At 42.6% G+C, this 18,904-nt stretch overlaps 1 protein-coding gene across 1 annotated transcript; it reads right to left on the reverse strand.

Annotated features, from left to right (window-relative positions):
• Positions 1–6,057: 6,057 nt before the first annotated feature.
• Positions 6,058–12,483, reverse strand: LOC138194179 (circadian-associated transcriptional repressor-like). Its single transcript, XM_069142705.1, has 6 exons — positions 12,288–12,483; positions 10,332–10,681; positions 10,154–10,229; positions 9,735–9,813; positions 9,217–9,400; positions 6,058–9,114 (listed from the first exon to the last, which is right to left on the reverse strand). Exons 2-6 carry the CDS (start codon positions 10,677–10,679, stop codon positions 8,515–8,517), a joined length of 1,287 nt encoding a protein of 428 aa, XP_068998806.1. The 5' UTR covers positions 10,680–10,681; positions 12,288–12,483; the 3' UTR covers positions 6,058–8,514.
• Positions 12,484–18,904: the final 6,421 nt, after the last annotated feature.

Raw genomic sequence — 18,904 nt, forward strand, 5'->3', positions numbered from 1 at the left:
TATTGCCCAGCTCACCACAGACTAGTCATGAACCCATTCCCCTGGCAAAAACATGGGATTATCATGTGATCTCCATTTCCTTCCACTGTTGGCCCTCCCCCTCATTTTTTTCTCTCCTTGCGTGATGTGGGTCAACAGAGTGCATTTTTAGTGGTGTGAGCATGAATCAGTAGTAGTGAGCCTGAGGCTACACCAGTCTGCAAATTTCCCCCCTCCCTTTACGACAAGCCACATCCATGCTTTCACTCACAGTTCTATGTTATGTGTACCCGTCGGGATTAACTGTATGCACATACACAGCACGTTATAGCTGCCAGACGTGCTCTTTCTGCCTCATCACAAACTCTGCCGTTGATTACAGCTACACGATCATTTACTCAGACTAAACAGTGCACCCCTACCATCAACCCCCCTGATTCAACAACACTACATCACCCACCGTTGACCATCTCACTCACCCACATACTTACTGTTTACAACCATGTTTACAAGCACACAGTAACCAGAAAGAGGTTTTCCATGGTTTGCAGCACTGCAGCTTTGTACATGACAGGATGTGTGGTAGTGTAAAGGAAACCTCTTATTAGTACCACAGGATAATTTATGGAAATTTGAGAAACTTTTGTATGTTTTCTATCTCTGCTTTTTCCAACACCACAAATGCCTGTGTGTATAAAACACAGCTTTGGATTCAGGTCACTCTGACCTCTCTGGTAGACATGCAGAGTCAAAACACCATAAATAATTTGATTAAAGAACCCATATTATATTCTTTTACAATGTTTTATTTTGCAGTCTTAAGATCCATTAAAAAAAAGACGTTTTTGTGGTTTTAACTACCAAAAACATCTCAAAATAGTTTTACATCTCTTTCTGGAGCTCTAACAAGAAAAGGCTGTTTTGTGTCTGTGACTTTAAGACACTGATATCAATGGCCATCTGTTCTGATTGGCTGACTGCTTTTTGAATGCCCAGGCTGTTCTTCGGTCTCCTAATGTTAAAAGCAATGCTTTTCAGAGTCCCGAATTACAATAATTAGTTCATTAGAAAGAGTTGTTCACTAAAGTGCTGTTGCTTTGCTAAAAACGCCAAATTCCGTTTATATTTAATGATATTTTAAAAGTTTTCTTACTGAATATCAGAGACGAACGCTTGTTTTAAAATACTTTCCAGTCTTTTTTTTTTAACTGATATTCAGTTCGGCATTTCTCTTGAACTTGCTGGGCCTTATTTCTGCATTTTGAGCTACTGAATGTCAATCAGGCTCACGTTCACTGTTTATTCCGATCCGCTGAACCCTCGCAGTGAGGGGATTTCCCGTCATGGCAGCTGCAGCAACACCAGTGGGTCTCCGCTCTCCTCTCAAACGGGCCAGTGTAGCATTTGCTCTTTGTGTTTAATCAGGGAAGTCTGTTAAAAGAACAGACCATTTGCAGGTTTGTGAGTGTTTATGTTCACGTGGCTTTGTACTGTAAGTGTAACCACATAAAGAATTGATAGAGCTCAAATTAGCCACCAGCTCACTCACTGAGTGCACGCTCACTCGCAATTGACTGAGAGCTCAACTGAAGTGAGAAATGAACAGATCGTTCCAGGAAACGATTCAGTCGAATAGGTCCCCCAAAAAGATATATATATATATTTCTTCATTAAACGCTACTTCGGTTCTTGTAGATTATTTGCTCCACGATGGAGTGATTGCTGAGTGTTTTGGTCCATGTGGGGGAGGGGGGGGGAGGCCTGGTCAGCTGCAGAGAACATGTACTATTTTTATTCATCTTTTCTTTCAAATTAGCCATTTGGTTTCATAGGTAAAACAAGACATTTAAATCTTTATCATGTGCTCTGGGAATGTGTGATGGGCATCTATCTTTCTAAAGACGCAGTCCTATTCAGACTGATATTGCTTTTCTATGAACAGTATAAAATTTAAAAAAATTTAAAAATACTGCATTTTTAACTACATAAAACAGAATGCTGTAAAAATCCTCACATTTACAAAGCTGGAAAAAAAAACTGATCGGTATCTGTGTTCAATAAATGGCTTAAATGATGTGAAAGTCGCTGTTGGTCAGTTTTCTGTTGATCAACAAACAAGTACAACATGAGACGCTAACTGCATGATGTCAGTATAAAGCTGGTCTGCCAGGTTGGGAATTCTCCACACAGCTTTGTCCTTAATTTTGGTATAACAACCTGTTTACGTATTTGCATGACATTTCCAAGAGTAATGCTTTAATCTGCTTGTGATCGAGTGACTAGCGAGCCAGTAAACAGCACACACTCACACAGACACGCACGTATACAGCTGTATACCGCCACCCGTGATCAACCTGAATTCCTGGTTGGCACCTCACATGTGTTGTCTGACCCCCTCTCTCCTGCCAACTCTATTATGTAATGACACCTCAGCACATAATATGACAATACCACAGATATTTCTATACAATATGCAGACAGAAAAACAAAACACACACGGGCTCGCATGCACACGGACACATGCTTTTACCAGCAAGGGCAAACAGTGATTTCAACTTGCCTGGGCAGCGGAAACAAGTGCATGTGGTGAGAGCTGTATGAATTCATCTATTATATTACTGGAATGGCAAGTATTTTAGTGTGCACTCAGTAATCCCCGTCCAACATCTGCAAAGCACTAATTGTTCAGGCTCACAAGTGTATCTTTCAACAGTCGTCTCAACTCCCAAAATGATGTCAGCTAAATATAACGATGTGTATTATTGCTGTGCTTTAAATATTACATAAGAGCATTATTTATGAGTTAAGATATTCCCCTTTTTGAGTGTACGGTTATGGTATATTTCATCATGCTGACCCAGTTTTACTTCATTGTATCTGACAGGAGCTGTAAATCATCTTGGAAGATACAATCTCAAGGGAATCTGCTGTCTTTACTTCACACATGGACTGCCAGGACCTTGGTTTGGGTATCAGTGCGAGTGCACGTGCACGTGCTAAATCCCAAATCATCTACCAACAGTGTAATCTTTAATCTCTCACTTTTCTCTCATTCATAACCCCGTTTGTTTGCCAACATCGCCTTCTCCACACACCCCTCTTTTTTTTTTTTTTTTTTTTACTATTCTCTGCATATCCAAGCTGGTGATTCCCTCTCACTCAATGTACGTGAATAATTGAGCAGTCGTGTAAGATGGCGTCATCACGAGCAGGCTGCCGAGAACACATCCAGGCCAAAGAAACTGATGAGGATGTTATTTGCCTGTAGCTCGGCCGTGCCCCAAATATCACACACACAATGTCATGAGATACACGTGCGTCCTTGAAAATGTAGTCCTGGTATCTCTGTCTTTACCGTGTCCCCTGTTGGTGACATCACAGCAATGGGGACCACAGATGGTGGGCAGAGCCACCCCGCTAACCCCCCACACACAAGGCCCGTCATCGCTGTGATCTCCGGCAAGGCAGAAATGACTTCGAAATCGCTCTGATTTCCATCGCAGGGCCGGCCACTGTGCAATTTTAATGAGCATCCAGGCTGTTTTGGGACTACTCTGCACTAAAAAAAAACCCTGTGGATTTAGGGTGAGTAAAAGCCTCTGTGTGATTGTGTGTGTGTGTGTGTGTGTGTGTGTGTGTGTGTGTGTGTGTGTGTGTGTGTGGTTGTAAAGTCACAGTCTGGCTTCACCTCACGTGAGTTTCACTGGAGTGCAGCGAGTGAATTATGGGGGAGGGGAGTTTAGAATAAGTGAACAAGTGTCTCATAGTGTCTTTCCCTTCATTACGTGCACGGCACATGGAGAAAAACCGGACAGACACCCTTAAATCATTAACTTGTTAAAAGTAATAAGGGGACGTGGCCCCAAAATTAAAACCTACACAACAAGGGATAAGAGGCGCAGTAAGTCAATTATGTGCAATCCTATTGATGCACGGACACACATGCTCAATTAATCCAACACATGCGTGTTGGATACTGAGAGAAGTGAAAACAAATGAGAGCGTTAATACTGCTATAACAATGACTGGTTTGTCTCCACCTTCTGCCGTAATAGAAACAACACACAACATGCTACACGGATCACCACGTGCCAACAAATGAACTCAGAACAAAAGGATGTAGCTGGTGGAAACAAATAGTATTGAGAATGAGAGGGGAAAACAACAAATGTCCACCATGCTCCCAAAAACTGCAGTGAGGTCAGGTCTCCTTCCCGTGCCCTCCACACATCCTCTTCCAGTCCTTTTCCTCTTGCACCCCCCCCCCCCCCCCCCCCCCGTTTCCATCCTCCAGAGGAGAAAGAGTGTGTGTGTGTGTGTGTGGGGGGGGGTAGCGGTGGTGGGGAGATGGAGGGCAAGGGCTTCTCTGCTAAAAACTGCATGGATACAAGGGGGGGCCGAGAGGGAGAGAGGAGGGGGAGGGGGGGGGGCGTCTCCGTTGTTGTTGTAACGTAGCACAGTCAGTGTGTCAGAGACAGGCCCATTGCAAAATCAGCCAGTCAGTGTGTTAGAGCGTACGATGGGGAGTGGCACCCGCGTGTGCATGTGTTTATGACCGTGTGTGTGTGTGTGTGTGTGTGTGTGTGTGTGTGTGTGTGTGTGTGCGGCATGGCTGATTTCATCCCGTCTGAGCAGGGTGAAGTCAAACCACACCCTCTTAAAATTTGCCACTTTTGTGCCCATGTGTATGCAGTATCCATGGTTATGGTGGAGTGGGGAGAAAATGGTAAAAGTCTTTCTAGTTCAGGAATGTGAGTCAGATAATAAATAATTACATGAAAATAACAATCAATAATCAGTATGTTTTCTAAATCATTTTTCATTTAGTCTATAAAATGTCAGCATTAGTGAAAATGCCCACCACAATTTACCAGTCACAGTCCAAAACCCACAGATATAAAGTAAAAAAAAAAAAAAGAGAAACTGGAACCAGTGAATGTTTGGTTTTTTTTGTTTCATAAATAACTTAAAATGATTAATCAATAATCAAAATTGTTTAATTTTTCTAACCACTTATTGTACATAATAGTCTACAGCTTTATGCCGTTTACAATTTAGCTGATTTTCATCACAAACCTGCAGTCAAGTCTGAAGTAAAAATCACAACATGTTACATAATATTAAACTTACAAGCAGCCAGTGTATGTTTGTGTTTACAGAAACTTCTGATTTGTTTTCAATCACTTTGCAAAGAAATAAAAATCCCCCCTGGTGTGCTGGTGTGGCTGATAGAGCTGCAATGATTAATCGAGTAGTTGTTCAACAAAAAATTCATCGCCAACTATTTTTATAATTGAGAAATATTAAAATTCTCAGATTTCAGCCTAAATGTAATTCTTTTCTGGTTCCTCTTGTGAGACATGATAATAAACTGAACATCTTTTGGCTGTGACTGTTGGTCAAGACATTTGGGCTTTGGGAAACATTTTGTCACAAGTTAAATAACAGCTGATCAATTATTAGAGAAAATAATCAACAGATTAATCGATGATGAAAATAATCATTATTTGCAGCCTCAGTGGGCAGCACAGCCCACTTTGACTTTTTGACTTTTCACAATGCCCCAATACAGAGATCAGTTTGGGCCGATGTGTGATTGGTCTGTTCTGTCACCAGGAACCCAGCGGAGGCGCCACCATGCCAGGCTCCTCTCTGTTCCACTTATAGGAGGTATTGACTCTGTGAGCTCCCGACATAAACCACCAACTCGGATCAACACAAACTACAGTAGTGTAAGCACTCTGCAGTAGCAGCTGGTTGGAGGATCAGCCATCCCCCCCCACTACTCTCAGTCCGATTACAGTGGCTGTAGTCTCACACCCTGCTGCCCCTCCTCACTCCCCTAGTCTTTCTCCCTTCATTGCCCCTCCCCCCACTCCCACGTACACACACTTCAAAATGTACAGTCTCTAAATCTGAACCCCATTGAGTCACACATCTGTTTAGTGAGAGCTGCTTTCCAAAGCCCGAGTCTTACTCACATCGTTATATCCGGCTAAAAACAAAAGCACAAACTGAATGTGTAAAAATATGTGCGGTGAACGCAGGTGAAACGTACCATAAAATACAGGCAGACAGTTCAGCTTTCCAAAATGTGTCATTTATTAAAAGATTTTTTTTCCTTTTGTATCATGAAAAAACAAATTGAAAAAAATCAAGCCAGCAGAGTGCTATCATGTAAAGATGGGAGTGAGAGAAAGACAAGAGTTTAGTTTCGAAAGAAAATGGGATAGAGGGAGATGAAGGAGAGAAGACATGGGCAGACGAGTGCAGTGGAGTGGGGGATGGGACTGGGGGGAGGGCGGGAGGGAAGGGGGGCTACAGTCAGCTTTTACATTATAAGAAGGCAGCTAAAATAAACAAGACATTATTATTATTATTATTATTATTTCTGACCAATCAGCAAGTGGTCACCACAGTAGAAAACATACATGAAAGAAGGACATAAACAATGAAAAATAAGTGCAATTGGTTTCTCTGTAATACCACAACCGTATAAATGCAGGAGTGGGGTGGAAGACACCCGCAGCCTCGGGTCTGGCAATAGACTCACCCCGCATCTGCGACTGAAGAGTTTGAACACTCATTACTCCAAAAAAAGGTAGGCAGTAACGTAGTGGCTGCCAGTCGCGCTGAGTTCACACGTGGTGCTTGTTGGAGGTATGTGGATATTTCCCCATCTCTAAAGAGTGCATGAACCACTCATACCAATTCAAAAAAAATATTTGTCGTCTAAATATTTACAGTACATCTTGCAATAAAGGTATATCCAATTACATCACTAAAACCCCTTTCCACATTTAGAAGAATATTGTGAGCAGATTTTGAAACATCGAAATTAGAGCTGGAATTAAGAGTAGCAGCGATAGAGGGTGGTGCAAATTAAGATTTCCTCCCTTACATTTATTCATAATTTCTCTGGGTTTTCTTCAAGTTTTCAAGAGCATCAGCTTTAAGTGCAGTTCAGTCTGTTCCCCTACTGAGCAGAACCGAAAACAAAGGCTACACTCACTAAATACTACATGACAAATAGTAGCCACCGCGGATGGCGTGTGTAAAATAGATGTAGGCAGTTTTGGATTGACTGTAGATGTCATGATACCAGAGCTGGACACCGGTTTGTCAGCAGTAGATGACACACTGTTGGTTTTGATGCCGTGAGTGACTTCAGATGGAAGATGACTACATGTAGGCTTTCATGATTGAACGTGTACTGTATTTGTGAGATACAAGCAAACAATCGAAACGCAGTATGAATGCACTGGAAGCACCAAATGCTTCTCTGAACACATCCTATTTGGTTAAAGGCACAGTAGTCCAATCATACGATTTCACTTCCTTCTTTTTTTTCTCCTCATGGTAGCAATAAAAACCACAAACAAAATGTCAACAGCATCTTCTCAATCGCCTCAAAATAATTGTAGGCCAAACCGCACGCAGGCCATAATCAGCTGCTCAATAAATAAATACAAACAATAAATAGATGCAGTATCAGATCAACACATGAATAAATTAACGGTGGGACTTGAGAGTCATGTCTCTGAGTGGATCTTATCGCTTTTAAACTCAGGCTGGTCTTTTTAAAGTCTTTCTTGGATTTTCGTGACGCTGATTGCCGCCGAGTTTGCAGCCAGTGGAGACGTCCGATCCACAGCGCGGCAGGAAAAGTTACGAGTTTACGATGTCACTCCTCTCGATGGCGACAACCCACCGGCCGAGTGCCCGAACAATTCTTGGATTACATTCGTGAGTTGTGACATCATCCTCCTCCCCCCCTCTTCTATGACTCTGAACACACCACACGTACAGTATAATGCTGTTTTCTACGCCGTACTTCTCACATCACTAGCTACAAGATTTTCAAGGACTTCAATGTCACTTATATTTCCTCTGCAAGCCAGATGCCTCAGTCCTATCTACAAGTAAATGTCAAGTCAAACATGTCTCCTGCCATAAGGCTGGAATCGGCTCACTAACTCTGGGTCGGATCCTAATTCCACTTACCTCATTACCATAAACACTGAAGCTTTCATTCTTGATATGGACATCAGCTTTGCTATTTTCAGAGTTTGTGTCCTTCAAGTTAGAGGTCTGTTCGAACAGCCATCTCTCAATATATTGATTGCTTTCATGCTGAGGAGGAACTATCATTTACTCCTCAATATTCCTCAGAATCTCTCTTATTGGTCATTATAACCTGTAAATCATTTTACTTTTTTTTTTTTTTTTTTTTCCTTTCTCCTTCAACCTCAACCACTTTTGTCCACATTTTTAGATTATTATGTACTTGTTCTTTGATGGATTTGATTCATTATGTCCAGTTGTTTGAAATAACTGTGGTCTTGATGAGGGGTTATCTTTGATCCAACGTTTGTTTTCAACATCTATAACCAACAATTCTTTCCTCCCCTTCTCTCTTTAATGCATTTATAATCACAGGCCCTTCAGCCTCTTCCCTCCTTCCTGCCACGGCAGCTTTTAGCCCGGTGGTGTAGTAACAAAGCGAGGCTGCCGGCTCTTTGCTTGTCCAGTGCATCAGGTCTCTAAGGTGGTGGCGGACTCCCTGGGCAAAGGCTTAAGTGTGACACGAGGAGATTCGCTTTGACCCTGACACGTCTCAGAGGTCCCTCTCTCACTCTGTTGTCCAGCAACAGGCTGGCTTTGGCTCCGGATCGGCTTCGGATTTCTGGGGTGCTTGTAAGGTGTGGTGGAGGAGATGGAGCTGTCTTGTGTAGCTGGACTGCCCCGCCTGCTCGGTATGAGGACATTTTCGTTGCTACCTGCCGCTATTGAGCCCTCGTGCGAGGTGCAGGCCGTCCGTGGGGACGGGATGGGGGCGACGTGCACCCACGTCAGGCTCGGCTCGGAGCTTTGACCTGCTTTGTACTTTGATTGCTTTCCTGCTTTGTCGCTGTCACTGTCTTTTCCCTTTGTGTCATTATTGGGCTGGCTGTTACTGGCCACGTCTGGCGAATTCTGGTTCGTATCGGAAGCGAGTGGTGGCGAGGAAGGAGGGTCAACCCTTTCATCTTGATCCCGCTTCCCCCTCTTCTCTTCAGCGCTGATACGAGGGCACTTGACAAGTACGGGGGAAGGCGTGGGGGAGTCTGTTCCTGTCCAGCTGAGTCTGCGCTTCTGGAAAATGAACAGGAGAGTAATTTACCATATGAAACTCAATTTGTGGTGGTGCGGGTGCTAACAAGGCTCTTGCACACCCAGGAATGCGCGTGTTCTCACCTTGACGGGAATATGTAACTGATCCCTGTGTTTGTGCGGCGGAGTGGAGCTGGAAGTGTCCTGGAGGGAGCGAGCACGGGACGTGGCGACGCTGGAGGCTGCAGACACAGGCTGAGTGGAGATTTGGGGAAACCAAAGCTTTAACATCATCTCAACCTGGAGCAGAGTGTTCAGGTACTTCTCCCTGCAGTGAACAGAAGAGAGAAGGACATACATCTTAAGTGAGGAACAGGAATGCCAGTGTGTTACTGTAAACATCGAGTTAAAAGTTCTCCTGAAGTTTGGTCTTTCTCTGCACTGCCGGTGAATGTTGTAACTCTACCTACGCCCAGGACTGTTCAATAAAACATGCAACAGGAGATGAGGCTTGAAATTTAAAACTACCCCCCACTCGTCCCTTGTACAGTTTAATAATCATGTACATTCTCAGATCGCACTGAAGCTGGGACATGATGAGATGGAGTGACGGATAGAAACTCGGGAGGACGGACGGTGGAACAATGTGGACGACATCTTACCCGCTGTTGGGTCTCTGCAAAACCCCCACAATCCTCTGGATTCGATCCATGGCAACGCTCTGCTGGAAACTACTCAAACCTGTCAATCAAAAACATAATCCTGCAGTCAGCATCTCCACTCTGAGACTCTATATTCCCAGGAAATGAATGGACATGTCGACATGCGCAGTCAGACACCACTTTCGCTCATGATATCGGTAAAGTCTCGTGAGCTAATGAGTCAGCTGTCGACTGTAACTGTCGTTTCACCCACGCTGCACTTTGGACTGCATCAATACAGGCTGCTGCGTAAAAGGAGCACACACTGTAGCAATGGACTGAAGCCGCTTCGATCATGCAAACTTGAGTTCGGCATCTACACTTTTAGCCGCCAGTGTGTACACATGCTCGCCCCGAGGCAGTGAAGTAAGGATGCTCACCACGCTCGAATCGGCCCCTCTTCAGTCCATTCAGCAGCTCCAGCAACGGCCTGATGAAACCCTGCAGCTCAGCACACTGACAGAGGAAGAGGGAGAGAAGATAGATTACTACCAAGGCTGTCTGCTGGGCTTTCCTCTGCACACACATTGCTATGTCATCCCTCTTTCTTTTCCTTACCTTTTGAGCGAACAGCAGATCTCCCTGTGACTTTGGGGTCTGGCTGGCAGGAGCCGTCTCGCCGATGTGAGCCGCTTTGCCGGCACTCTCAGACCTGTATGGCGGCTCCTCCTCTTCCTCTTTGTCGGTGAAGCCTTCGCAGGTCCACTGGGACCCGGGGCTCTCTGATCCCGCATCTCCGCTGGTCGTAGCCCTTCCCGCCCCGCTGATGATGATGGAGGAAGAGCTGTCCGTCAGAAAGACGTCGGCGTCATCCTCCGCCTGCTCGGAGTCGCTGAACACGAGGCTGTCGCTGGAGCTCAGGGAATCGAAGGAGGGCTGAGAGGAAGTGCTGCCCTGGGACTGCATAGCTGTTGGGGCAGCAGGAGAGGGTTGGGATTATTACAATTCAGCTTAGACAGAAACACTAAAACCAGCATGTTTGAAGTTGGTACTCAAGTGGGAGGCGGTTCAAATGTTGACAGACATGAAGCGAGAGACACCGAAACAAATTAATCGCACAAAACTGCCTTACAATTGGCAATACTCCATTTCCCTGTCTCTCCAAAATAATAACCCCTATTACTCAAAATGGTGGGTATACCGGTGCCCTAGTTTAACATGGTGCAGAGTGGGAATGGGGGTAGGCAGTAGGCACACAATGGTAGTGCATGTCTCGCTCCCATTGAAGAGATTGGAGACTGGAGGAGAGTAAAATGTGAGGGGGATGGGAGCTTGTAGAGTAGTGAAATCAGAATAGGCTCTCTCGCTCGCTCTCTCTCTCGCTCAGCCTCCTGTGCTCTCTCTAGCCCCTCCTCTCTGTCTCGCTCTCCATCCCCCCCCTGGATTCACTCACTCACTCTCTCACTCACTCACTCACTCATTCACTCACACAACACAACACACACACTCTCTCTCTCTCTCTCTCACAACACACACACACCACTCTCTTTCCTCTCCGGCTGCATTTCGGTATGCCTCTCATCCCTCTGCTCTGCTTTCAGCTCATCCTGTTCGTTATGCACACAAGCGTGGTGCCCTGCTCTTCCTTTCCTGTCCAAACCAGCCCTCCTCCTCCTCTTCCTCTCTCACTCACATTTTACATTCTGTATCTGCGGCCATGTGCCTTTCTCTCATTTGTCTTTTCAGTTTCTTTTTCTTGGTCCTGCGTAATCTCCCGAGTGCCTGCTGCTGGTCTCTGATCCCACCGACACAGAAGGGGGGAAATTACTGGGCGAACAGGAACAACCCAACACAGATCTTATCACAAATAAAAGTCTAAACTCGTACAGATTCAGCCCACACAGAAAGCAAAGCGAGAAAAGACCCGCTCATTAAAGTGGATGCAATGTCTTAAACCTGTTCTGCTTTGATCACAGAATGCGTCGGAGTGTCTCTAATGGCTGGAAAAACCAGATGTCACGTAGTTTACGCGAATGTGTCAAGAGCGCAATGTGGTCCTTATTCCTATTTTTGTCCACGCCCTTTCTGATTTGGCTTATTCAGCCTGTGGCGGATGGAGATAAGAGGTGGGAGTGTGCATGTGTCGGCGGCACAGCCTGCACAGGTAGGCATGGACCATGAGGCTGCGTCTCAGGTGTTGGCCGCCTGCCTCTCGTCTGCTCCGCACCACGATACCAACAACGGGAACTAACACGCCACACATTTTAATACAAAGTGCTCAGCACATTTGAAACACACAGAATCTGAAATAATCCCACTAACGTGATCATAAAGCAAACGTCAAACAAGAAAAACGTTTTTATTTTTTGTATCGTTGTATTGTTCTGTTAATATAAAAGCGATGACAATTTGTGAATGAAAGTAGCTGCAACAAAACACCACGAGGAAATAAAATAAGCTTTAATACGGGGAGCACATACAGGATGTAGCGGGACAGGAAATTCCTTTAGGCTAGCCTGCCAACTTCGGGGGACGCTAGCCACAAAGCAGAAAACGGACGGAGGAAATACTCACCTTCGGTAATGTGAGGGGAAAAAAAACAAAAAATAGCAGCTGCCAAAAACAATCGATGACGGCTCTACCTCCTACTTTAATACGACAGATCCGTCAGCACACACTCCGTGGATGGAGCAGCATCGGGGCGCCCAGCCTCAGCTCTCACACACGCTCACCGCCCGGCTGCTCATCGGTCTGTGCCTTTGCTAGCTCTTTCTCTCGACAGTTTACGAGCGTCAACATGTGCGCTGATCCACGTGCCCACGTTTTGCACGCATTCTATTGGCTCCCGTCCCGGCGGCGGCGCACGCCATTGGCCGAACCGTCCAGCCAGTGATTGCTTTACGAGCCGCTGATTGGACGGCCGTCCGGGCACTCACGGTCCTGCCCACTCATGTGTCGCCCGTTGTGTATGGTGTCGGGCAGGGCTGCTCTACTACAGCGAGCGGGTGTAAACACACGCACGGACACGCACGCACGCACAAGAGCTTCGGCCCAGGAGATGGCACAATGTTTTATGCATCTGATGTAGACAGAAATGAGGACCCCGCCCACTCCCACCGAAAACATAGGAACACGCGCATGCTGTGAGTGCGCCAGAAAATAAGAAACCTTATGCAACTCAACTCACCGATTAATGGTTTAATCGAATAAATGTTTGCGGAGATCCAGCAAAGCCTGATGACCTTTCCTCCACTCACTATCATTCAAAGGGAGAGGTCATAAAGTCATTTTTCTGCATTGGCATGAAAGCCCACCCAGACACATAAACACCTTTCTCCTGGACTGTGTAGAGCAGATTTGACACCTGCCAATCGAAAATATAATTCAAAGGTGACATATTTCGACTGAGTTCAGCCACACTTCCACTCAGACCAGGTTATTATCACTATGTGGAATTATATTGCATTACATTGCACAGTCTGTCTCCAGGCAGTTTCAATAGGTCTGTGCTGTATGTCTGAAGATTGTATAAGAGCATAGATATATAATATATAATATTTCTGTTTTTATCTCATAGCTAGGAACAGGCCAGAATATCATATATTTCTTCTCAGTATTGCCACGACTAAGTCTCCCTATTATCCCAAAGTAATTCTCTCCGTCAGCGATATCTTGCCTAATGTAACTGTCACTGTATGGGTGAAATTATTCTGTTGCTTCCATTTAGTATTTTTCCTGCACTTTCACAATTAAAAAAAGGTCAGTATTTTCTTGCCTTGCTTTGTAAGCTAGATAGATAAACAGCTGAAACATTTGACGTCACAAATGTGATATTTTGGTATATTTAACATAATGTGATATTGTATTTGGTTTTGTGTCATTGTGCTTGTATCTTTAAATTGAAATTAATAATTATTCAAAGTGCAGTGGCCATAACACCACGAGTCAGTTTCCATGACCATGACCTACAGCCTCCCCCTCCTATAGGTTCCCAGTGAACCCAATGACACTCACTTGAAACATGCAGTGCATTATACCAGCATGTATAGACCACACAGCATCATCTGTCACACTCATTATGTATTGGTATTTTCTCTCCTCACAAGACTTTAATTGCCGGTCAGTTATGTTGGCTTTTAGTGTTATTTTTAGACGTAAAGTATCAGTTTGAAGAGCGGTGGATGCCTCTTAGGAGCTTTGGTAATGCAGTCAGGAATGAAGGACGTGCCCTTCCCCCACTGTACATACAACATACACATGAACCTACTGACCCTCCTTACCATCCACACAACAGGCTGTGACCTGGTTTGATTGACAATATCTGTGTTTGAGAGCTGTAACTATACAGTCCCTCAGTATCTGCAAGACCAGGTGAGCAAACTACCTCCTTTTATTGTAAAAACACAATAATGCCTGACCTTTGGTAATGGTAAACCAAGGACAAGGTTCCTGTTTGTGTATGCGTAACAGAGACCAGGTTGAAAAAGCTCCCTACCCCCCGCAGCATTCCTCTGCAGCACACGAACCCAATGAACCCACTCTGAGTTCATGGGTGCTGAAGACCACCCCCATCCTTTCCATCTTTCCATCTCCCTTCCCCCTAAACCCCTTCCCCCACCTGCTTTCTGTGTGTTTTTCTCTAAATCCCCTTCTCGTTATCGTCCCTTGTATTGACGTAGTTCAGAATCCAATAAGAGTGGCCATGACAAACCTAAGCCTAAGTGGGTCAAAGTGCGTTGCGTCAAACTGGTATCTAAGGGTGGAAATCAGAGACTTCTTCAATTGGGTTACACTGGTAGAAATGGAAGAATGTACATATGGAATAAAGTCTGTTTTGCCACCTCTGAAGGTACATTACGGTGTAAATGATTTGTAGATGTTGGAGTTTAGATTTAGACTTGGATTTGGACTTTATTAATCCCACAGTGGGGAAATTTTGTTGTTACAGCAGCAAAGAAACACAAAAAAAGAGGCACACAATAAGACAACATTTACAAATATGTATACATAAAATAAGATGGATAAAAATAACTATTTTAGAGAAAAATAAGATCAATGAATAAATAAATACACACACACACAAACTCTATATACAAAAAAAACAAATCAAATTAAATAAATAAATACGGCTTGGGATGAGTGGAAAAGTGGAAAAATGTCAGGTGCTATGAAATGATGTATGGTGCAATGTCATTTAAGGCTGGTGTTGAAAAGTATGTAGTATGTCCTCAAAAGCATATGGTATAGATTTATGTCAGGAGGAAGCTGAAAGAGCTTAATTACAGTATATTTACACATATTAAATACATTATTATTAATAATATTTCTGAAATGATAAAGGTCTTTTGTCTTTCATTCTTGTTCACTCTGAAAGCATGCAAGCGTTTAGGTACTGAAAGCGGGCAGATGTTCCTGTAAGGCCAAATGCTCGGCATGTATGGTGAGAGCTAGACACCACAACAGAAATCGTATCCGCTTATGGGAAGACAAGAAGCCCTGAGAGAGACTAAACTTTATCTCTTCTTATTGCAGAGGCTAATTCATATATCAAGTTTCACCTGGAAACTACTACAGCTGGGGAGCAATTACACACTGCTACTCTGTCCTCTCTGCACTGCACATATCTACCAGGCTTCTTCTTCAGCCTCCTCATCACTACAGGTAATGTAGTTATTCATTCTTATTGCAATTGAATAATTTTCAGAAAAGAAAAGAAGGAAACATTTGGTATTCTTTGTGTAGTGTTTGCATATGCCTTGACAGTTAATTTCATGGCAAGACAAGCAGGGACAGCTCCACTTAAGTATTCCTTTTCAAATTAAAAGCATTCATTATTTAGTTTGAAGCCCTAATTGATCACCTACTTCTTAATTATCAACCATCATCTCTCCTCCTTTCGGTTAGATTTCTATACTGATGGATCTGCATTGGTGCAACAGCGCGTGCATAATACTCCCGTTTCAGATGTCGAGATTTAATATTTACAATCGCTGTTACCTCAACGGATACCAATTTGTTAATATACATTAAGGAATTAAAAAAAACCCGACTGTATAAGCAACTTGTCAAATAAAATGAAACACCAATGTTTTATTCATAGTCAAGCACCATCTTCTGCCACGGCTGCAGAGGTTCTCTCCGCTCACATTGGCGGAGCAGAGACATGTGTGCCACAGTATAAACAGAGGGATCTTCACATGTCGGAGAGGTGCTCCGCTGCTAGATTTGTGAATGAAATCAGCTGACGCCCCCCGTGCGTAGACGTAGCCAATAGCGTGTAGAAATATTTTGACCACGCCCCTCGGGAACGCTGGGTAGCCAATTGGAGGCCGGCGAGGGCTACCGCTGTTGCATAATTTTGCTGTTGCGCTTCACGTTTGAGCGGTCCTGTGCACAGCGTGAAAAAGACAGAGCATGGAGATAGACTGAGGATGTGGAGAACAAATAAAGCTGTGGTGTTAATGCCAGAGATGTGAGTTTATGTCGAAAATAACTCTGACCAGTCAAATAAATCACTGTCAAGTAACTCTAAATCGAGAGCAGTAAAGAGTCTAACATGAAGTTAAGATTAAGTGTTGTGAAAACAGGAATATAGCCTATAGCGACAATCTGATGGATTACAGTAAAGTGCTGACAAAGAAAAACATCTCGCTGCAAATATAGAGATACATATGAGCAGACATGTTAATTTTAGGCTATATATCTTAATGTAGTCCTGCATCATTCAGATTACATTAAATAAAAGAAATAATAGACCTAATCAATTTATTAGAATAGGGAAACTGGCAAAGTAGTTTACCAGTATCTATCTATCTATCTATCTATCTATCTATCTATCTATCTATCTATCTATCTATCTATCTATCTATCTATCTATCTATCTATCTATCTATCTATCTATCTATCTATCTATCTATCTATCTATCTGTCTGCCTGTCTGCCTGTCTGTCTGTCTATATACCTATATACCTACATACCTACCAACCATGTTTCTCTTCCAGACTTCGCATACATGATGCAGTGAGTGATGTAACCTTTGCAGTTTTATTTTAATGTTTTAAGTTTATCCTTGACTCCACGTGATGTAATCTACATCAAAAGACTCTTGGCTGAATTGCCCGAGATTTTAAAGGAAAATGCACCCTAAAAGACAATATACAGCATATTCTAGTTTAAAAACGTAAAGCAGAGCACCAACACTTATTGGTGATGTAATTTGGTGGCAGTTAGTGGTTTACAGAAGTGGAATGGTTTTTTTGTTTTGTTACACCCACATTAGTTTTTTTTTTTTTTTTACGTGAATGCCTATTTTCCATCGAAATGAGTGTCGTTTTTCCATTATTCACCGCTAAAGGAGCAGATCCAGGATCGTAGCCAATCTTTCCAATGTTACAGGAGGGAATAACTCCATGTACATTTCGTTTTAGGGTGTATTTTTTGCTTACGGACTCAAAATATGTCGCGTGGAGAGGGCTCCCCCTCGTGTTCGTATTGAACAAGTGTTTTATGAAAGTTTTCTGTCCTAAATTCTTAGTTTATCTAACCTTTTTTAACATGGAGACATAGTGTACGTCCCAAAATCAGTCAGATTTTGTTCAGACTATAAATAGTGTCCATACATTAAACAGGTTCTTACAAAGAATGATGCATCCTAAAAAAAAGAAAACGATAAATGCTGATTGTTCTGACTAAAAAGACATGAAACAGTGCCGATCAATTTGGGATGAAAATTATTTATATTATTATTATTTTCTAATATTTTGTACCCTGGACATGCCACAATGTCCTCTGTGAAAAAGGCCGGTATAGACACCTCATGACACACAAAAATCAAAGACAAAAAAAATCACATTATTGTGGGTTTAATTCTGACCAATCTAACACAGCTGCAACCACTGATTGATTCACTGATTAGTTAACCAGCAGAAAATACATCTGCAATCTTTCTGATACATTATTTCAGTCACATTCTTCAGCTTCATTCATGTGAGCACTTGTTGTTTCTCCTGTCCTGTATGACAGTATTACACAGATTTATTCAGTCAAAACAAGACATTTGAAGTCACAAATCCATTTGGATGCTTTTCAGAACTTTTATTAATATTTTCTGTCATTATACAGACAAATCATAGAACTATTTAACGATGAAAATAACAGTGGTGAAAGAAGTATTCAGATCTTTTACTCAAGTTAAAGTACCACTACCACGATTAAAAATACTCCTATAAGTAAAATGTCTGCATTGAAAATTCTACTTAAGTAAAAGTACATACTGTAGCTCCAGAAGTAAGTATTATAGTCTAAATATCAAAAGTATTTGCAGAATGTCAGTCCCTACGACTCCTATATTTTAATATATTACATTAATAATACTGTTGCATCAATGTATATGCATCATTTTAATGCAGTAACTGCTCAAGGTGTCAGTAAGGTTTGATCCGTAACCTTGAATGTTTTAACTGGATACAGTTAGCTGGTTTATTCAGTGCTTCCCAACACAGAAGCTGAGCCCCTCCAAAGGGTTGCAAGACCAACTAAAGGGGTCAAGAGATAATTCATGGGAGAATAAACATACATTTGAATTGACTTTTCTCTAAGCTTTGCCTCTTTTTGAAAAAAAATAAAAAAAAATAAAAAAAAAATAGAAGAGTTTGGTTTAAACTAAGCTATCTAAGGCAGTCAGAGGAGAAATGTCTGTTTTTTTGGGTGAACTGATGACATGACAAAGAGACACAACTGGACAGTGATGTTTTTGTCACAAGCCAAAAAAAATACAACATTAAGCCACTGAATAGTGGCTTAATGTTGTATTTTTTTTAAACTAATTTTTTTTTTTTCAAACGAAGAAAATGTATATTTAAAAGTAACTAAAGCTGCTAAATATATAGTGGAACAAACAAACAATATTTCCCTCAGATATGTGTTAGAGTGGAAGAATAAAATTGCATAAAATGGATATACAGTAGTCAAGTAAATTAAAAATAAACTATGGCAAATTTGTACTTAAGTACATCTACTTAGTTACATTCCACCACTGTAAAATAATCAACTAATTGATTAATAACAAAAAACACTTGTTGGTTGTAGCCCAGATTACATTGGGTCTAATAGTTAGTAGTAAGAATTGTTAGTAATTAGTCATTCGAATGTAGTGTCACTTTAATGTGACTGCTCTGCAGATGAAATATACT

This window comes from Embiotoca jacksoni, unplaced genomic scaffold, assembly GCF_022577435.1.
Source record: "Embiotoca jacksoni isolate LCO1_2020_lvr unplaced genomic scaffold, fEmbJac1.0.p SCAF_11, whole genome shotgun sequence".
In the NCBI taxonomy this organism is placed as follows: domain Eukaryota; kingdom Metazoa; phylum Chordata; class Actinopteri; family Embiotocidae; genus Embiotoca; species Embiotoca jacksoni.